Consider the following 18846-nt stretch of genomic DNA (forward strand, 5'->3'; position numbering starts at 1 on the left):
CTCCCTATATATCTACAACCTGGGGATAATTACAGTAACTTCTTCATGTGGTTGTTATAAGGATTAAAATGAGTTCAAGGAAAGAATTCAGCAGTGCACTGGAGCCAAGCACAGGTTTGCAGACTGCTTGTTCCATTTTCAGGAATCCTGTCAACCAGTTGGTAAAGAGCTATTGTTTAAAATGAAATAATATAAACTTACAATTAAATAAGTTAGTTTTTTTAAAAGGTGATATTCAAAACTCGTCACTTCCTGATTATTTTACTACATTTCATTCTTTATGCTCTTGAGGAAATTTACCCCTATTTGAACTGTATGGTAGAAATATTACATAATGGTGCACTACCGCCATCTCTTCCGAACTCTGTGTTCCGTGACTACACTTTGGTAATTTAAAATCTGACAAGACGATACTATGGAAACCATGTAAAACTGGCAAATGTGAGAAATCAGGGCTTCCCCCCCCCCCTTTCCCCCCGCCCAGAGAATCGCTTGTTAGTCATTTACCAGCACATCACTGAGAGCACTTTAGGTGCTTTGGCACATTGTAAACGCTATAATGAATGTTTCCATTATTCTATTTGCTTGTGCACTGGGTCGCATGATCTTTTTTTGTGGGTCGAAGTTCAAAACGTTTGAAAAACACAGAATTACAAAAGGACAGACGCTGTGCTAAAGTACACGCATTTAATCCTCCCAATAACTCTGTGAAGCCTATATTAGTGATCCCCATTTTACAGAGGGAGAAACTGAAGTTCTGAAAGGGTACAATTGAAGCAGCGCTATGAATTGGCTGACGTGGATTCGAATTTTGGCGCACAGCGGCTTCAGCGCTTTCGCGCACTAAATTAACGCACTTTCCTCACTCTCACGTTTGCGATCCTAGCAGTAACTTCACCTCGCGCCACGCCTAAAAGGAATGGGTGCCGTCGTGCTCGTTGCATCTTGGGAAATGTAGTCCCCAGTGAACCCGTCGGTCCAAAAACACGAGGGGCGGGGAGTAAAGCGATCTTAGCCTTGGAACAGGAGAAGAGTCCGTTCTTGAGCCTCGCGACATTTCGGCGTCCCGGTGCGCGATTTCAGCGGCTTGGGTCTTGCCCGTTGCATGCTGGGAACGGCAGTCCGCGAGACCGGCTACGTCGACACAAGATGACGGGGCTCACGTCGTACGTTCAGGTTGGCCCCGCGTCGCGCCGGAGCCTTCGCGTTCAGCGATGACAGGCCCCCCACGCTGTGGGGGCCCTTAGGCATGCGCGACAGGCATTCGGGTTGACTGAGAACACAAACTGAATCAGCCTTGCGACTTCTGGCCGGTCTGCGCTCTCGCCGAGGCTCGGGCTGCTCACGGACCGGTCTCCTTCGTCCCCCTTCTCCCCACTCCGAAAGCTAAGGTAGGCCCTGGGGTGCGGAGGATGGGGGTCCAGGCCGAGACGGTTGAGGCACACCTGCTCTGTCCCGCCGACGAGGGAAGGAGAGAAGTTCGCCTTCCGTGCTGCAGCCGCGTAGTCTGGGCGCCTGGTGCCGGGTGGGCTCCAGACCCAAGGTTTGTCTTTAGAAGGGAACCGCTGTGCGGGGTGGACGGAGGGGTGAGGGTGGGGGCTCAGGGGTCCAGATATCGGCGGAGCCTCCTTGAGTGGGGTCCGGTGGTCCCAATGGGGACATGGACGTTGAGGTAATGATGCGAGATCCGGAGTGTGGCCAGAGGACTGTTTAACGGAGGGGGCGGGTAGGTCGCATGAGAGTAATGAAGGTCTGATGGGCGTGTTACCGGGGAATCAGTGGGGGCTAATGGGAGTGTTTTAGTCAACATGCTCACGGGGGCGGGGGTGTGTTCATTGATTAACGAAGGGATAGTAGAATGGACAACTAGAAAGAAATTGGATAATTGGAGGTAGATGGGGTGTGATCTGTGATCCCTGAGGGATTGCTGGACGCGTGGTATTAAACAGGTTCATGAAGAGCGGCAGGCGATAGTAATCAAAAGGATAATGGTGAAGCAGTGGAGGGGATAATAGAGGCCAGTGGGAGTCATGATCAAGGAACTAATGGGGTCAGTGATCAAAGAAAAGTGAATGAGAGGTTGAAGGTGGGTTGTAGTCACGGGCTTTAGGTAACCACGGCATGATAATTGTGGAATTAATGGGAACAGAGTAAGCAAAGGGAGGGTAATAGTAAGCTGTGATCATCAAGTGATTATTGATTGGGCGCTTGGGTGGCTCAGTTGGTTAAGCATCTGACTCTTGGTTTTGGCTCACATGATCTCACAGTTCATGGGTTCGGGCCCCACGACAGGTTCTTCACTGACAGTGGGGAGCCTGCTTGTGAATCTCTGTCTCCCTCCCTCTCTGACCCTCCCTGGCTTGTGCACTCGCTCGCTCTCAAAAAAAGAAATAAAAATTTAAAACTTAAAAAAGTGATTATTGAGGGGGCAAGGTGGGCATTGAGGGAGAATGGATGGTCATCAGGGATTAACGTGGTAATGAAGGGATTACAGGGGACTAATGGTGTGATATATGAGGGATCAGTTGGAGGGCTGAGTTAATGGGAGCTGATAAATCATAGTCACCGAGAGCTTAATGGGGAGTTAATAGGCCATGATCCTCTATGTATTAATGGAGGTTGATAAGGATGTAGTAATAAAGGAGTTACTGGGGACCTAATCATTTCGGGATTAATGGGGAATGGTGTGGAGAGAGATTGAGGGGGTGAGGAGTACAAGGAGGTAGTATTAGGATAACGAGGGTGAAAGCAAGGGATTGACAGCAGGATGATAGGGCTGTGTGAATCTAGGGGCCATGAAGACAGCTGGGGAGATGGTCAGTGAGATGTTAATGGTGGAGAAGGGTTCAAAGTGAAAGTTGTGGGGCTAAGTGTGTGCAGCATGGGTGGCAGCAGTGGGAGGTCAACAGGGTCAGTAATGGGTCATCTAGAAGTGTTGGGTTTGGGGGATCTGTGGGGTGAGTGGGGGGATCTTTGAGGGAGCAGTAGAGCCTTAGAATTCAGTGATGGGGTCCCTTGGGCCTTGTGAGGTCAGTGGGGTCAGTGACCGGGCTCCACTTTTCCCATCTGCTGAGTGAGCTGTCATGGGGCTCATGGGGAGTTTGTGTGGTTCTCACTGCCCTGCAGAAATAGGTGGTAGCCCACTCACCCAGTTACTGATATAGGGCGGCATCAGCTTACTGTTGGCAGGTCCCTGGGCAAACAGCGTGAGATGGGACGGACATCAAAGGACAAGCGGGATGTCTACTACCGCCTGGCCAAGGAGAATGGCTGGCGTGCCCGCAGTGCCTTCAAGCTGCTACAACTTGATGAGGAATTCCAACTCTTCCAAGGTCCCCACCTGGCGGGCGAGTCACCGGGGGATGGGGTGGGCAAAGGGAATGGACAAGTGGGCCATGTCTACAGAGCTTCCTGTGGTAGGTGGGCTGACATGGAGAGTCTGTGGGACAGGGGACAGGTAGGAAGAGGGACAGGTGCTTGAAAGGAGTTGGGCATGGATAGAATGTGGGAGAGGGGTGAACTTTGCAGGGCTCGAGGTTGGGGAGGTGGGTGCAACTGACCACTACACCTTCCTGTGTGTGCTCAGGCGTGACACGGGCAGTTGACCTGTGTGCAGCCCCGGGCAGCTGGAGCCAGGTGCTGAGCCAGAAAATTGGGTGAGTGTGGAGTCCCAGATGGGGTGGCCGGGAGGGGAGGGTAGGCCAGGTCAGGGATGAGCCAGGAGTGAAAACCGGGTTGACATGGGCCATGCTGTCTGCAGGGGTCAGGGCTCCGGCCATGTGGTGGCTGTGGACCTTCAGGCGATGGCTCCATTACCAGGTGTGTTACAGATCCAAGGGGACATCACCCAGGTAAGAGCATGGCTGGGGGCATTGGGGTATATCTGGGGCGAGAGCCCCTCCAACCTGGGGGCTATGGAGAGTGGAAAAGAAAGAGCAAGAGAGCATAACCTGAGAGAGAAGCCAGAGAGAGCGTAGCAGTGGAGAAACAAGATCCGGCAGGTCGTCGTCGCAGAGACAGCCGGAAATGACAGTACTAGGTCCCGAGAGATGGAGCCCAGTCTTAGACCGGCAAAGCCTGAGGGTCTGGCTGACCCAGGGTTGCTGGCTAGGGCTGTGGGCAGGTGGGGTAAGAGGGCTGCGGACAAGGGGCCTGGGACCACTCATCCTCCCTCTCTTCCATAGCTGTCCACTGCCAAGGAGATCATCCAGCACTTTGAGGGCTGCCCCGCGGACCTAGTGGTGTGCGACGGGGCTCCCGATGGTAAACAGCAGGGGTTGGGAGGCCAGGCGGGGGCCCTGTGTGTGTCCTCCTCTGTGGCTCCCACCTCTGTTGGCTTCTTCACTATTTCAGCTACTCCCTGCCTCTCCCCTCTACTCTCAGCTGTTCCCTGCATCTAGTAACTTCTCCCTACCCCTGCTTCCTGGCCTCTGCCTCTCTCTCCACACCGTACCATTTTGGTTTTGTCTGTTATCTCCCCTTCCCTTTGCTCATCTCTCACCTGCAATTGTCTATTTCTATTGTACTATGTGTTCATTCATTTTTTTTCAGTCAGCCATTCATTCAGTGCACATTTATTGAGCGCCCGTTGTGTGTCGGGCACTGTTCTACACATGGGAAAAATATTTGTGAATAAAATTCCACTAATCTGATCTCATAGACCTGATGTTCTAGTGGAAGCATATGGAAAAGAAACAAATGATAGCCATGTAGCATGTGAAGAGGTGAGTGGTACCTTGAGGAAATCAATGAAAAGGAGGAGGAGACAGGAAGTGCCTGTTGGAATTTTAAGTAAAGTGGATAGGAAGGCCCCCCACCCTGACTTTAACACAGAGACCTAAAGGAGGTGAGAGAGTAGGTCAAGGGCATATCTGGAGAAAGAACAATCTGGGCAAGAGGACCAGCCAGTGCAAAGTCCCCAAGGTAGGAGCGTGTTGGGCATGTGTGAGGAATAGCGAGGATATCAGTGTGGTTGGATCAGAGTGAGGGGAGAGTGGTAGGAGGTGAGGTCAGAGAGTTGACAGAGGGCAAGATCCCGTGTGGGTCCTTGTGGGCCACAGTGAGGACTGTGGCTTTTTCACTGAGATGAGAGCTCGGAGGAAACCAGGAGAGGGTTGTGAGCAGAGGACGACCATGCCTGACTCAGGTTGTAACAGGATCCCTTTGGCTGCTGTGAACAGTGTGAGGGTCGAGGGTGCAAGGAGGAGGCCACGGCAGTAGTCCAGGGAAGCGATGACAGTGGTAGCGGTGGTGGAGACGGGAAGAGGGTTGATCCAGGAGATCTTTTGAAAGTACAGCCGACCGGACTTGCTAATATTTGAACGTGGATGTGAGGAGAGAATGGAAGGTGTATGGTACTAAGGCTTTTGGCTGGAACAGCTGGAAGGATCGGATGAGATGGGGAAGATGGTGTAAGGAGTGGAGTTTGAGCAGGCAGGTCAGGAGTCTGGTCTTGGACATGTTGAGTCTGATCTATAGTCAGGCGTTCAGGGGAGCAGTCTGGGTTGGAGGTAGAAGTGATGGTAATGGTACTCGTGTAGGAGTGCCTGGCTGGCTCAGGCAGTAGGGCGTGCGACTCTTGATCTCGGGGTTGTAAGTTCGAACCCCATGTTGGATGTGGAGATTACTTTAAAAAATAAAATCTTTGAAAACAAATTAATGATACTTATGTGTAAGGTTGTTTTGAAAATTAAAATGAGTAAGTGTTGGGAGGTCAAAATAAGCCTCCAGTTGGCAGATATTACTTTGCAAGCAGAACCTTAGCAGTGAAAGAGCCTGGGATATGCTTTTAGCATTCTGACTTCTCTGGGACAGGAAGATGGCCAGAACTGGATGGCTCCCCCTAACACTGTTCCTCTTGCCGCAGTAACTGGCCTCCACGATGTTGATGAGTATATGCAGGCCCAGCTCCTCCTAGCTGTGAGTAACCTTGGCTGCCCCTGCCTCAGTTTGGACCCCTCATGCCCGTCTCCACCTCAGCCTTAGCCATTTGTTCCACCCACAGGCTCTGAACATTGCTACACACGTCTTGAAGCCAGGGGGCTGCTTTGTAGCCAAGGTAAGTCTCAGAGAACCTGGTGAGGGGTCAAGAGAGGTCCTCGAGGGCCGCCCTCATGCCTTCATCTCTGCCTCCTCCCCCTACAGATCTTCCGAGGCCGGGATGTGACCTTGATCTACAGCCAGCTGCGTGTCTTCTTCTCCAGTGTGCTGTGTGCCAAGCCCAGGAGCAGCCGCAACTCCAGCATAGGTCAGTGGGGTGGAAAGGCCGGGCAGGTGGATTCGCGTCTTGGGGACACATCCTGTGCAGGGCAGAGGCAGCAGTCTCCCCTCACTCCACCTTCCACCCACAGAGGCCTTCGCTGTCTGTCAGGGTTATGACCCCCCTGCGGGCTTCCTTCCGGACCTGACAAAGCCCCTGCTGGACCACTCATACGGTGAGAGCCAGAGCCCTAGGCCTCTCCCGGGGGAGACTTCTGCCCCCTTATGGAATTTCTATCTCAGGAGGGCCCTCAGCCCCACCCCTTGGTGGAAACTTACCCTTTGTTGAAATTCTGTCCCAAGATGATCCTTAGCCCCACCGTGTGGTAGAAATTCCACCCCTGTATGGATGTTTTGTCCTAGGAGGACCTTCATCCTGGTCCTCTAAGGGTTACTGTCAAGTCTGGTGAACATTCTGTCCTGAGTCCTGCCCCAGTGGAGATTCCTCCTACCTCAGATTCTAGCCTAGGAAGACTCGGTCATGCCCGCAGGTGGATACTGCACCCCTGCATAAGAATTTTGCCCCGAGAGAGTCTTTAGCCTGGTCCACAGTGGGAAAAGGCACAGAGTCTGCTCTTAAGCACGCTTGAGTGAGACAGAGTTCAGGCAGCGTATGGTAGAATGGCAGGTGGATATAAGTGCAGTGTGAGGAAAGCAGGGGAAGGTGATATTTTAGAACAGGTGATCATGGAGGGCTTTCCTAAGGAGGTGATCTGAACCAAATGAAGTATTCCTGGTGAAGGAGTGTGAGAGTAGCTGGTAGATACATGGGGAAGACTCTGTACCCTTGCTGTAGCCCAAGTCCTAACTGGTCCCAGGCATCCCAGCCCTGTCCTGTCTTATTTCTCCCTGCTTGTCAGATCCAGACTTCAACCAATTAGATGGACCCACTCGCATCATTGTGCCATTTGTGACCTGTGGGGACCTGAGCTCCTATGATTCAGACCGCAGTTACCCACTGGACGTGAGTGCCTGACCAACAGTAGGTGGATGGGGGCTCTGTCCTAGGTTCCCAGGTCCTCACCGTCCCCCCACCATGTGTCCCGGCAGCTAGAGGACGGCTCAGAGTACAAGTACACTCCACCCACGCAGCCCCCCATCTCACCACCGTACCAGGAGGCCTGCACGTTGAAGAAGAAAGGGCGGCTGGCCAAGGAGATCCGCCCCCAGGACTGCCCCATCAGCACTGTAGACGCGATGCCCCAGCCCCTGGCTGCTCCACAGCGCCACACCCTGCTGCCCTCTGAGGTCTGGAAACACGTGTCCCTGAGCCCAGTGACACCCCCCCCACCCAGCTTTAACTGCACCTTGTTCTACACCCAGATCACATGGTTTCTGGGGCCAAAACACTCCTCCCTGCCTCCTAAGAGCTATAAAAATCAGTGGGTAAGACCAAGTCTACTGAATGGAAAAGCTTAGGCAAATATCTGAGTCCTTTTTCTTTTTCTTGGGTAGGTGGAAGACAATGGAATGAATTGTTCGCCTTAATACATTCAGGTAAATTTGCCTTTTTATCTAAGAGTTTGAGTAAAGGGCACCTTCAAGAAAAAGCTCAGTAAAATTTCACCTTTGAAATTTTTACTTCGACTGGTAAGATTTCAGTCAGCCAGCCTTTACAAAGTACCTGATGCTGTGTGCCAGGAACTGCTTTAAGCATTTTACATATTGAGGCATTGAGTAAACATTTATTAAGCACATGCTGTTTGCTGGGCATTGTTCCAGGTTGGGAGATAAAGCAGGGAACAAAACAGGCAAAACTCCTGGCCCTCATGGATCTTCTAGATTGGGAAAGAGGTAATAAAAACAGCTTATGAGTGCAGGAGTTTCTACACATGCATACACATGGACACACCCACTACATACACACACATATATATATACGTACACATTTATAGCTCACATTTCCCTGTAGCTTGAATTGTAACATTGTATATATACACAGGTGTATTATACACACACACACACACACACACACACACACACACATGAAGGTAATATAGGATATGAAATTTTTTTTAAGTTTTTTTATTTTGAGAGAGCATGAGCAGGGGAGAGGCAGAGAGAGGGAGAGAGAGAATCCCAAGCAGGCTCCACACTGTCAGCACAGAGCCCAACACGGGGTTTGAATGAGTCAGATGCTTATCCAACTGAGCCACCCAGGCACCCCTGAATATGTTTTTAAATAAAGTAGGGTAAAGAGAATCAGGAATTCTAGGAGTGCCAGTTTGCAGCTTTTAAAAGGGTTGCCACGGAAGGGCTCGCTGAGATAATGTCTGAGCAAAGACCTGAAGGAAGATGAGGCAGGGGATCCGTGTGTTTATCTAGGGGAAGAGCGTTCCACGGAGAGGAAATAGCACATCCAAAGACCCTGAGGTGGAACCATGCCTGGTGTGTGAGGCAGCAGTGAGGGGCCAGTTTGCCTGTAGCAGAGTGGGCTAAACCTGTCTGTGCTGGAGGACTTCTTATCCTCGGGAAGTCATGTTAGAGGAAGTCCCTTTCTGACACTGGCATAGCAGGTTTTTAGACCAAGTCTTCTGTTAAAAAAAAGAAATGAGAGGTGCCTGGGTGGCTCAGTCACTTAAGCGTCCAACTCTTGATTTCAGCTCAGGTCATGATCTCATGGTGCATGAGCTCGAGCCCCACCTCAGCCTCCGCACTAATGGGCTCTAATTTAATGACACAGAGCCTGCTTGGGATTCATTCCCTCCCTCCCTCTCTGTCTTTCTCTCTCTCTCTCTCTCTCTCTCTCAAAAATAAATAAATGAAATTTAGAATCCCTTTTTAAAAAAAAGAAGCAAAAAGGATACCTTTTTAAAAATGAAACAGTGATGGAGCACCTGGGTGGCTCAGTCGGTTGAGCGTCCAACTTCGGCTCAGGTCATGATCTCATGGTCTGTGAGTTCGAGCCCCGCGTCGGGCTCTGTGCTGACAGCTCGGAGCCTGGAGCCTGCTTCGGATTCTGTGTCTCCCTCTCTCTCTGACCCTCCCCCGTTCATGCTCTGTCTCTCTCTGTCTCAAAAATAAATAATAAAACATTAAAAAAAATTTTTTTTAAATGAAACAGTGAATCACAGTGGGAAAACATTATTTACCATCCCTATATATAATATCCTCTATATTAAAAAGCTCCTATAGGGGCACCTGGGTGGCTCGGTGGCTTAAGCGTCTGACTTCAGCTTAGGTCATGATCTCACAGTTCACAAGTATAAGCCCCACATGGGGCTCTGTGCTGACAGCTCAGAGCCTAGAGCCTTCTTCGGATTCTGTGTCTCTCTCTCTCTCTGCCCCTCCCCTGCTCACTCTCATAAAATTTCTGTCTCTCTTTCTCTCTCTCTCTCAAAAATAAAATATTTAAAAAAAATTTTTTGAAGAAAATAGAATAGCTAACAAGCACATCAAAAGCTGTCTCTCAGGGAAATGCAAGCTAAAACTAAGATGATTGGCAATACTGTGTCCAGAAGAACATGCAACAATGGAAACCCTCATATATACCAGTGGCAGCATAAAATGGTATGGCCACCATGGGAAATCGTTAGCCATTGTCTAAAGCTACATGTGTGCTAGTTCCACTCCTGAGAAATAAGTACTGGAATTCCTACCGGGCACTATTTGTACCCCCAGACTAGATAGAGCCCAAACATCCATTGACTATAGAATGGATCATTAAATCACAGTATATTCAGGAGCCCCTGGGTGGCTCAGTCAGTTAAGCAGCTGACTTCAGCTTGGGTCATGATCTTGCGGTTCGTGAGTTGGAGCCCCACATCAGGCTCTGTGCTGACAGCTTGGAGACTGGAGCCTGCTTCGGATTCTGGGTCTCCCTCTCTGCCCCTCTCCCACTCGCACTCTGTCTCTCTCTTTCAAAAATAAATAAACATTAAAAAAATAAATCAGGGGCGCCTGGGTGGCGCAGTCGGTTAAGCGTCCAACTTCAGCCAGGTCACGATCTCGCGGTCCGTGAGTTCGAGCCCCGCGTCAGGCTCTGGGCTGATGGCTCGGAGCCTGGAGCCTGTTTCCGATTCTGTGTCTCCCTCTCTCTCTGCCCCTCCCCCGTTCATGCTCTGTCTCTCTCTGTCCCATAAATAAATAAATAAATAAATAAATAAATAAATAAATAAATAAGTTGGAAAAAAAAATAAATCATGGTATATTCACAGCAGAGAAGTACACAGCAATGAAAATGAACATTCTACAGCTATAAAAAAAATAACACCATGTCACTCATTAAACTGAACATATATAAAACATTTGTGTATTTGTTAAGGTTCACAATAGAAATGGGGGAAAAGTCACAAAACTGTTAGTACCTGCATGAACGATCATTACAGTAGAAGAAAGTGGGAAATGTACTTGTTAAAACTTTCTTTCTCTTTGGTTTTAGTTAGCTGGCAATCTGATATAACTCGGAAGCTGTTTGCTGTCAGGAAAATGAGAACTGGCATTGATGAACTTGTTTTCAAAAATCTCATCATCGGGTCCTGAGCATCCGAGTGGGAACCTGCAACAACCACCATGAACACAGCAAGGAAAGAAACATCACAGAACGCCTGTCTGTGCTGCAGAGGGGATTCTTGAGCCAGGTCTTGCCTCCTCTCTCAGTCTTTCCAGGGGCATCCTGGTTATGTCCAGAATTCACCCCCAAAACAGGGATTCTTAACCCGGATAGAAATCAGGGGTATCTGTGAACATAACGGAGGAAAATATTACATCTTTATTTTCACTAATACTGAACTGAAATTTCACTAATATAACTGAAATGTAGCTTTACCCCCAAATACAAATGCTGGCAACAATTCACAATACTAAAAGCAGTGCCTGTACCTTCCCACCAATACAAATCAGTTCCTTTTTAATGTTGAGGTTTTTGCAGGCATCTTGAAATCCTGTTCACGTTTATCACTACTTTGAATTATAGAAGATCTTATAATTTGATGTTCTAATAAAAAAGTCAATATATTACTGTATCCCAGTATTGTTTCATTTGAATATATATAGTAATATTTTTCCCATTGAGGTATAATTGACAATAACATTATATAAATTTAAAGTATACAGCTGAATTTGATACATACCTAACAGTAAGTTAACATGCATCACCTCATGGTTACAAATTATTTTCTTGTGATAGGAGCTTTTAAGATCTACTCTCTTAGAACTTTTCACATATACAATATTGATAATTCTAGTCACTATGCAGTATATTATATCCCTGAACTTATACGTATAACTCCAAGTGTGTACCTTTTTTGACTACCTTCACCCATTTTGCCCCCTGTCCCTGGTGACCACTGATTTGTTGTATGTTTCCTTGAGTTTGGTTTTTTTAGATTCCACATGTAAGTGAGATCTTCACTTCCCAGTATTTGTCTTTCTCTGACTTACTTCACTTAGCACAGTGCCCTCCAGGTCCATCTGTGTTGTCACAAATGGCAGGATTTCTTTCCTTTTTATGGCTAGATAATATTCCATTGTATATATAAATACATACACCACACTTTCTTTATCCATTCATCTGTCCACAGACACCTAGGTTGTTTCCATAATTTGGTTATAAGATCCCCTATTAAAGATGTCAGAAAGGGGGCACCTGGGTGGCTCAGTCGTTTAAGCATCCGATTTTGGCTGAGGTCATGATTTCACAGTTCATGGATTTGAGCCCCACATCTGGCTGTCTGCTGTCAGTGCAGAGCCTGCTTCGGATCCTCTGTCTCCCTCTCTGCTCCTACCCTGCTCACTCTCTTTCTCTCAGAAATAAACATTAAAAAAAAAAGATGTCAGAAAGCCTTGACTGCAGTGCTGAATTTCTACAATTTAGCAAACAGGAGCTAACAAACTCACCAGCTACAAACTCACCAGAGCCTGGTTCTGCCTGTATCTTTACTCCTGTATCTTCAGAAACACGGTCTCTGTGCCTCCGTTCAGTGGCCTCAGGACCACGCACATCCCAGTCGGTGACCCTAGATGTTTCTGTGTGACCCTAAGGATGTCCATACTGAGTCTGTAATGCCAGATGTCGGGGGTGGGGGACACACTATGGAATGTTAACCCAGGAGTTTTGTCACCCAAGCAGTGTGACCCCAGAAGTGTATGACAAAAGTGTCCTCACAACAGCCTATGTGACCACAGCAGTATCCACACCCATTACCGCACAAATTCAACATGTCTACACTAGAATCTGAGGCCCCAGGAGTGCAAGCCTATCCCCATCGCCCCAAGAGTATCCATCTAATCCAGGCGTATAGGGACACCTGGGTGACTCAATTGGTTAAGCATCCAACTTCAGCTGAGGTCACAATCTCATGGTTCATGGGTTCGAGTCCTGCGTCGGGCTCTGTGCTGACAGCTCGGAGCCTGGAGCCAGCTTCAGATTCTGTGTCTCCCTCTCTGCCCCTTCCCTGCTTCCACTCTGTCTCACTCTCTCAAAAATAAATAAACATTAAAAAAAATTAAATTTCCAGGAGTGTAAACACACCAGCCTTTGGGACCTGGTGGGTATCTGCATCTCAGGCTCTGTGTCCTTAGTTGTGTCCACCCCCATCTGTGTGACATCCAACATATACACACGCAAGTTCCTGTGATGAGAGCAATGCCCAATCCCCAGAATGTGTGACCCAGCGATTTCCACACCCCTGAGTGTGTGGCTCAGGAAGGACCAGCCTGACCCAGGCCCGGTCTCTGACTTCGAGAGCACCCCGTCTGGCCCTGAGTGTGGATACCCTAGCCTTACTCCAGGGCTGTCCACGCCCCTCGATGTGACCAAAGCCAGTTTATCCACAGAGGTATGTGTACCCCATGCCACGTGTCCCCAGTTGAGCCCTTACCTTAGTCTGACTCCTGGAGTATTTCCACCCCAGTCTGTGATGATAGTTTATTTTCCAGTCTGTGAACCTAGGCTTGCCATAACCCGGTCTGTGTCGCCCCAAAAGGGCACACACCCCAGTCTGACCACTAGTTTGTCAGTTCCTTGCACTGTGTGACAGCAATGGATATCCGTTCCCCAGTCTATGGCACCTCAGGGGTCACCACACCTCAGTCATCGTCTCCCCAGGGACGTCTACAACACAGTTCATGTCACCACAAGGTTAGGTGCACTCCAGTCCGTATGATACCTGGAGTAATCAAAAACAGTCTCTGTGACCCTCTAAGTGTCCAGATCCCAGAGCTCGTGACCACAGAGTTGTGAAAACTCCAATCTATTTGACCACAGATGTGCCCCCTGCCGAGTATGTCAGTCCGTGGTACTGCCCACACCCCAGTGACCTCACCAATGGTCATATGTCAGCCTTTGTCACCACAGGAGTGTTCCTCCACATGTGATCCCGGGAATCCCCAGACCCCAGTGTGTGTCCTCAGGAACATACCTCCATCTGTGTTACTGCAGAATTGTTCACACCCCAGCCTGTCACCATGGGCTTTCCACCTCCTGGTCAGTGTCCCCTAGGAGTGATCATTCCCCAGACCTTGAAATGCCAGAAGTGTCCACACCCCAGTCTGTGTCACCCCAGGAGGGCCCACAGCCAGCCTGTTTCTCTGGAAATGTCCACACAATAGCCTGTCTGTGTAACCCCAGGATGATCAACTTTCTGTGTGACCACAAGAGTAGCCACCACCCAGTCTTCATGTCCCCAGGGTGGCATACTCTTACCTGTGTGACTGCCAGGGTTTTTACACCCTAGGCTGTATGGTCAAACAAGTCTCCACGCCCCAAACTCTGACACCGGGGAGTCACTCCCTGGTCTACAACTCTAGGATCGTTTCCACACATCAGTCTCTGTGGCCCCAAATTCATTCACTATATTGTGTGTGTGGCCACAGGAGTGTCCATTTCCCAGTCTGTGTGACTCTGGGAGTAGCCAAGCTCCAGTCTGTATGGTTCCAGGAGTGTCCACATCCCAAACAATGTGAGCAAGGGGGTGTCTACACCCCAGCACATGGAACCACAAACATGTTCTCTTCCGTGTCTCTATGACCACGGATGAGTCCCGGTCGTGTCCACATCCCAATGTTTGACTACAGAAACCTCCACAGCCTAGCCCGTGTGACCCCAGGACTGTCTACCCACTCAGTGTGAATCCAGAAGTGGCAAGAGCTTTGCCTTATGTGACCAAAGGTGTTTCCACACCGCAGTCTCAGTGGCACCATGAGTGTGTTCATGTCAAACTGTGATCACAGAGGTGTCCACACTCCAGCCTGGGGGACACCACAGGTGTCTGCAGCCCAGCCCGGGATGTTCCAGGAGTGGCTTTGCCCCAGTCCAGCCACTTCAGGAGTGTCTCCCCGCCCCAGTCTCCATGACCTGAGTGTGTCCACACCTAAGTTTCTGTGACAGAAGCTATGTCCAATCCTGAGTGTATTTGACTCCAGTGTTGTCCAAACGGCACAGCATCCAGCACAGTGTTGTGCACGCCCCAGTCTGTGTGGCCTCGTGAAGGTGTGCTCCCATCAGGACGACCACAGGCATATGAAATTCCTCCCACCAGGATGACCAACCTGTAATGACTGGTGGGTCCACACTCCAGTCTAGGTGACCCAGAGAGGACACCCCCCCACCTGGGTGGCCAAAGAAGTCTCCACATCCCAGTATGTGTGGCCACAGGGGTGGCGATCTCCCATTCAGTGTGACCAGAGGAGTACCCACGCAAAATTCTGTGTGACCACAGGGGTGCCCACCCCCCATCTGTGTGTCTCAAGAGACATCTCTGCTCCAGTTAGTATGATCCCAATAGAGTCCACACCACAAGCTGTGTGACCACAAGAGTGTCCATGGCCAAGCCTATGATAATCCAGGAGTATCCATGCCACAGCCATTTGGCCACAGTGGCATCTACCTCCCAGTTCATGCATCTTCAGCAATGTCCTTGTCCTAGTTTGTGACCCTAGGCATCTCCAGAGCCCAGGATTTGTGTTTTTTTAAAGTTTATTTATTTTCAGGGGGGGGGGGCACAGAGAGAGGGGGACAGAGGATATGAAGCGGGCTCCACAGACAGCAGAGAGCCTGATGTGGGGCTTGAACTCACGAACTGGGAGATCATGAACAGAGCAGAAGTCAGTCGTTCAACCAACTGAGCCACCCAGGTGCCCCAGACCCCACAATTTGTGATTGAGTGTGTCCAAAGTTGTGATTGAGTGTGTCCAGAAGATACCAGATCATAGTCCATGTGACCCCAGGAGTGTCCACACCCCTAACGAGGTGATCTGAGAGGTGTCCAAACTCATCTGTGTGACGCCAATGTTGTCCACACGCCACTCTGTATGGCACCAAAAATGTCCACCTACCAATCCCTAGACTCTAAGAGAACATATCTCAGTCTGTGACACTTTAGGAATGGCCACACCCCATTCTGTGTGACTTTAGCCATGTCCACATCCCAGTCTGGGTGACTCCTAAAGCCTCCACATCCTAATGTGTGACCCCAGGAGGGACCAAGCCTAGTCTCTGTGACCCTAGGAGGTCCACAATCCAATCAGTATGTCCCCAGGGTTGCTTACACCCAAATCTAGTGACTTCATGAGTGTCTACACCGCCATATGTTTGATCCTGGGAGGGTCCCCCCGCGACTGTGTGACCCTGAGAGGATCCATACACAAATCAGTGTGACCCTAGAAGGAGTCATGTCTGGAGGAAGAGTGATCCAAACAAAAGGAAAAGCCCGTGCAAAGGCCCTGAGGTGGGAGCATTTTAGGTACAGTAGAGGAACAGAGAGGAGACCAGTGTGGTGGGAGCAGAGTGAGTGCAGGGGCCAGTGGCAGGAAGTGAAGTTGGAGAGGTGACAAGGGCTGGGACTGGAGAGCCTTGTAGGCCACAAAAAGGACTTTTGCTTTTTCTCGGAGAGATGGAAACACAGCAAAGGTCCGAGCAGAGGAGAGCTGAGGGCTGACTTGGGTTGTAACAGAAACCTCTGGCTGCTGTGAGGACAGACTGAAGCCCCCAAATCAGATCAGAGATGAGGCTGATCTGTGGAGGGCAGTGGCCCCAGGGGCCAGCACCAGAACCACTTGACAGGTTTCGCCAGGTTTCTATGTAGTAGAGTTCCAGCCCTCCTCCTGTCCTCCAGAAATGGGAGAAGCCATGGGGACTGAGTGAAGATGACCTCAGTATGAGGCCTTAGGTCAGCCCTGCATTTCCCCAGGTCCCGGGTTTTCCCCTTTGGCAGATGAGTATAAATCTTTCCTTCCCTGCCAGTCTCTCCTGAGAGTCTCTACTCGCCAATTCTCTCCAACCACACCAGCCTCCGTGACGTTCCTCAAATACACCAAGCACTATTCCCACCTCAGGGCCTTTGCACCTGTCATTGCCCCTGTACCTGGACACTTTTTCCAAAATATATAGGTAGTTCACAGTTACATGGCTGCCCCCTTCATTTTCTTTTCTTTGCTTAAAGATCATCTCGGGAAGCCTTCCCTGACTATGCAGAACAGCACCCCATCCCTCTCTAACCCTGCATCCTGCCTTGTTTTCTTCACAGCACTTAGCACTTCCTAATAATAAACATCTACTTGTCAAGTCAGCCAGGGCCCTGAGTGTAGCCACCAGGGAGGCGGGGTACACAGGGCACACACAGGTGGAATTTTGAAGGGACCATTTACGGAGGTACAAGGAGGGTTCAAGAAACCAATCACGCTGCTGAGCTGCCTCAAGACTGGCAGCGGAGGAGTGCTGTGACCATTCCTAGGCTTGAGAGGGCAGGAAAGGAAACAGTGTTCCTGAACCCTAGGGGAAGCTGGAGCCCAGCGCTGACCGGTGAGCACCTGGCTTTCTGTGTCCTCCCACTGTCCAGTTACCTGCCAAGGCCTCTCAGGCCAGCTCAGTTGGAAGCCAGCTATGGCAGACTCCAGCTGATAAAGTTCACACAGTCAACCTCTTGGGACACAGAGCAGGGGAAGGAGGGAGAATGGACTGGGGGACAAATGGAATATCCAGCAGCTTAATTTAGTGTTTTCTATCATCTATCAAATAATACCGAGTGGGGCGCCTGGGTGGCTCAGTTGGTTAAGCGTCTGACTTTGGCTGAGGTCATGATCTCGAGTTTCGTGAGTTTGAGCCCCGCATCGGGCTCTGTGCTAATGGCTCGGAGCCTGGAGCCTGCTTTGGATTCTGGGTCTCCCTCTCTCTCTGCCCCTCCCCCACTCGCAGTCTGTCTCTCTATCTCTCAAAAATAAATAAACATTAAAAGAATTATATAAATAATAATAATAATAATAATAATAAAAATATTACCGAGTATGGGAAGTCCCTGAAGGACAGGGGTTTGTATGTGTTGTATTCCCTTCTGTGTTTTTAGTACCTAGAGCTGTACCAGGCACATAGTAGGTTCTTTTATTTTTAATTATTTTTTTAATTTTATGTTTATTTTTGACAGAGAGAGAGAGAGAGTGTGAGTGGGAGAGGGGCAGAGGGAGAGGGAGACACAGAATCCCAAACAGGCTCCAGGTTCTGAGTTGTCAGCACAAAACCTGACGCGGGGCTCAAACTCATGGACCACGAGATCATGACCTGAGCCAAAGTCGGCCACTCAACCGACTGACCCACACAGATGCCCCATTTTTTTTTTTTTTAGTTTTTTAAATGTTTATTTATTTTTGAGAGAGAGTGAGTGGGTGAGGGGCAGAGAGAGAGGGAGACAAAGGATCCAAGCAGACTCCTCACTGTCAGCACAGAGCCCAATGCTGGCCTTGAACTCACGAACCATGAGATCATGACCTGAGCGGAAGTCGGACACTTAACCAACTGAGCCACCCCAGTGCCCCCATAGTAGGTCTTAATAAATACTCACTGAAAGAATAAATGACATAAAATAATAGATATAAAAGTATAATGCAAAAGCGAAAGGATAAACCCCAGACAGGGAGAAAATATTTTCAAAATGCAGTTCTTGGCAAAGGACCAGTATCCAGAATATATAAAGAATTCCCACAGTTGTATAAATTGGTACAGCCACTGTGGAAGACAGTACAGAGTTTCCTCAAAAAATGAAAAATGGAAATACTAGCCAGTAGTAATTCCACTACTGGCTCTTTACCCAAAGAAAACAAAAACCTAAACTCTAAGACATACACGCACCCCTATGATTACTGCAACATTATTTACAATAGCCAAGATACGGAAGCAGCCCAAGTGTCCATCCACAGATGAATGAATAAAGAAGATGCGGTGTATATGTACAATGGAATATATGCCGCCATAGAAAAGAATGAGATCTTGCCATTTGTGACAACACGGATGGACCTAGAGGGTATTATGCTAAGTGAAATAAATCAGGGAAAGAAAAGTGCCATATAATTTCACTTATATGTGGAACCTTACAACAAAAGAAATCAACAACAAACACAAAGCAGAAGCAGACCCGTAAATACAGACAACAAACAAGTTGGTTGTCAGAGGGGTGGGGGTGGGAGGAAGGGCAAAATGGGTGAAAGGGAGTGGGAGGTACAGGCTTCCAGTTATGGAATGAATCACAGGAATGAAAGTCACAGCGTAGGGAACATAGTCAATGGCATTATAATAGCACTGTATGGTGACAGACTGTAGCTACCCTTGTGGTGAGCAGAGCATAACACGATCATTATGTTGCACACCTGAAATTAATG

At 49.2% G+C, this 18846-nt stretch overlaps 1 protein-coding gene across 12 annotated transcripts; it reads left to right on the forward strand.

The window, feature by feature from the left end:
• The first annotated feature begins 1108 nt into the window (after positions 1-1108).
• Positions 1109-11222, forward strand: FTSJ1 (FtsJ RNA 2'-O-methyltransferase 1). Of its 12 annotated transcripts, XM_053202277.1 has the most exons (14): positions 1110-1391; positions 2293-2413; positions 3176-3347; positions 3587-3656; positions 3761-3851; positions 4185-4263; positions 5867-5919; positions 6005-6058; positions 6145-6247; positions 6351-6434; positions 7119-7222; positions 7309-7506; positions 7714-7755; positions 10640-11222. In XM_053202277.1, exons 3-13 carry the CDS (start codon positions 3212-3214, stop codon positions 7744-7746), a joined length of 1005 nt encoding a protein of 334 aa, XP_053058252.1. In that variant the 5' UTR covers positions 1110-1391; positions 2293-2413; positions 3176-3211; the 3' UTR covers positions 7747-7755; positions 10640-11222. The 12 variants fall into 12 exon arrangements, with proteins under 12 accessions (XP_026909830.1, XP_053058252.1, XP_026909828.1 ...); XM_027054029.2 differs by lacking the exon at positions 2293-2413 and having other exon boundaries at positions 1109-1391; positions 3190-3347; XM_027054027.2 differs by lacking the exon at positions 2293-2413.
• The last annotated feature ends 7624 nt before the right edge of the window (positions 11223-18846 follow it).

Source organism: Acinonyx jubatus, chromosome X, assembly GCF_027475565.1.
Source record: "Acinonyx jubatus isolate Ajub_Pintada_27869175 chromosome X, VMU_Ajub_asm_v1.0, whole genome shotgun sequence".
Lineage (NCBI taxonomy): Eukaryota > Metazoa > Chordata > Mammalia > Carnivora > Felidae > Acinonyx > Acinonyx jubatus.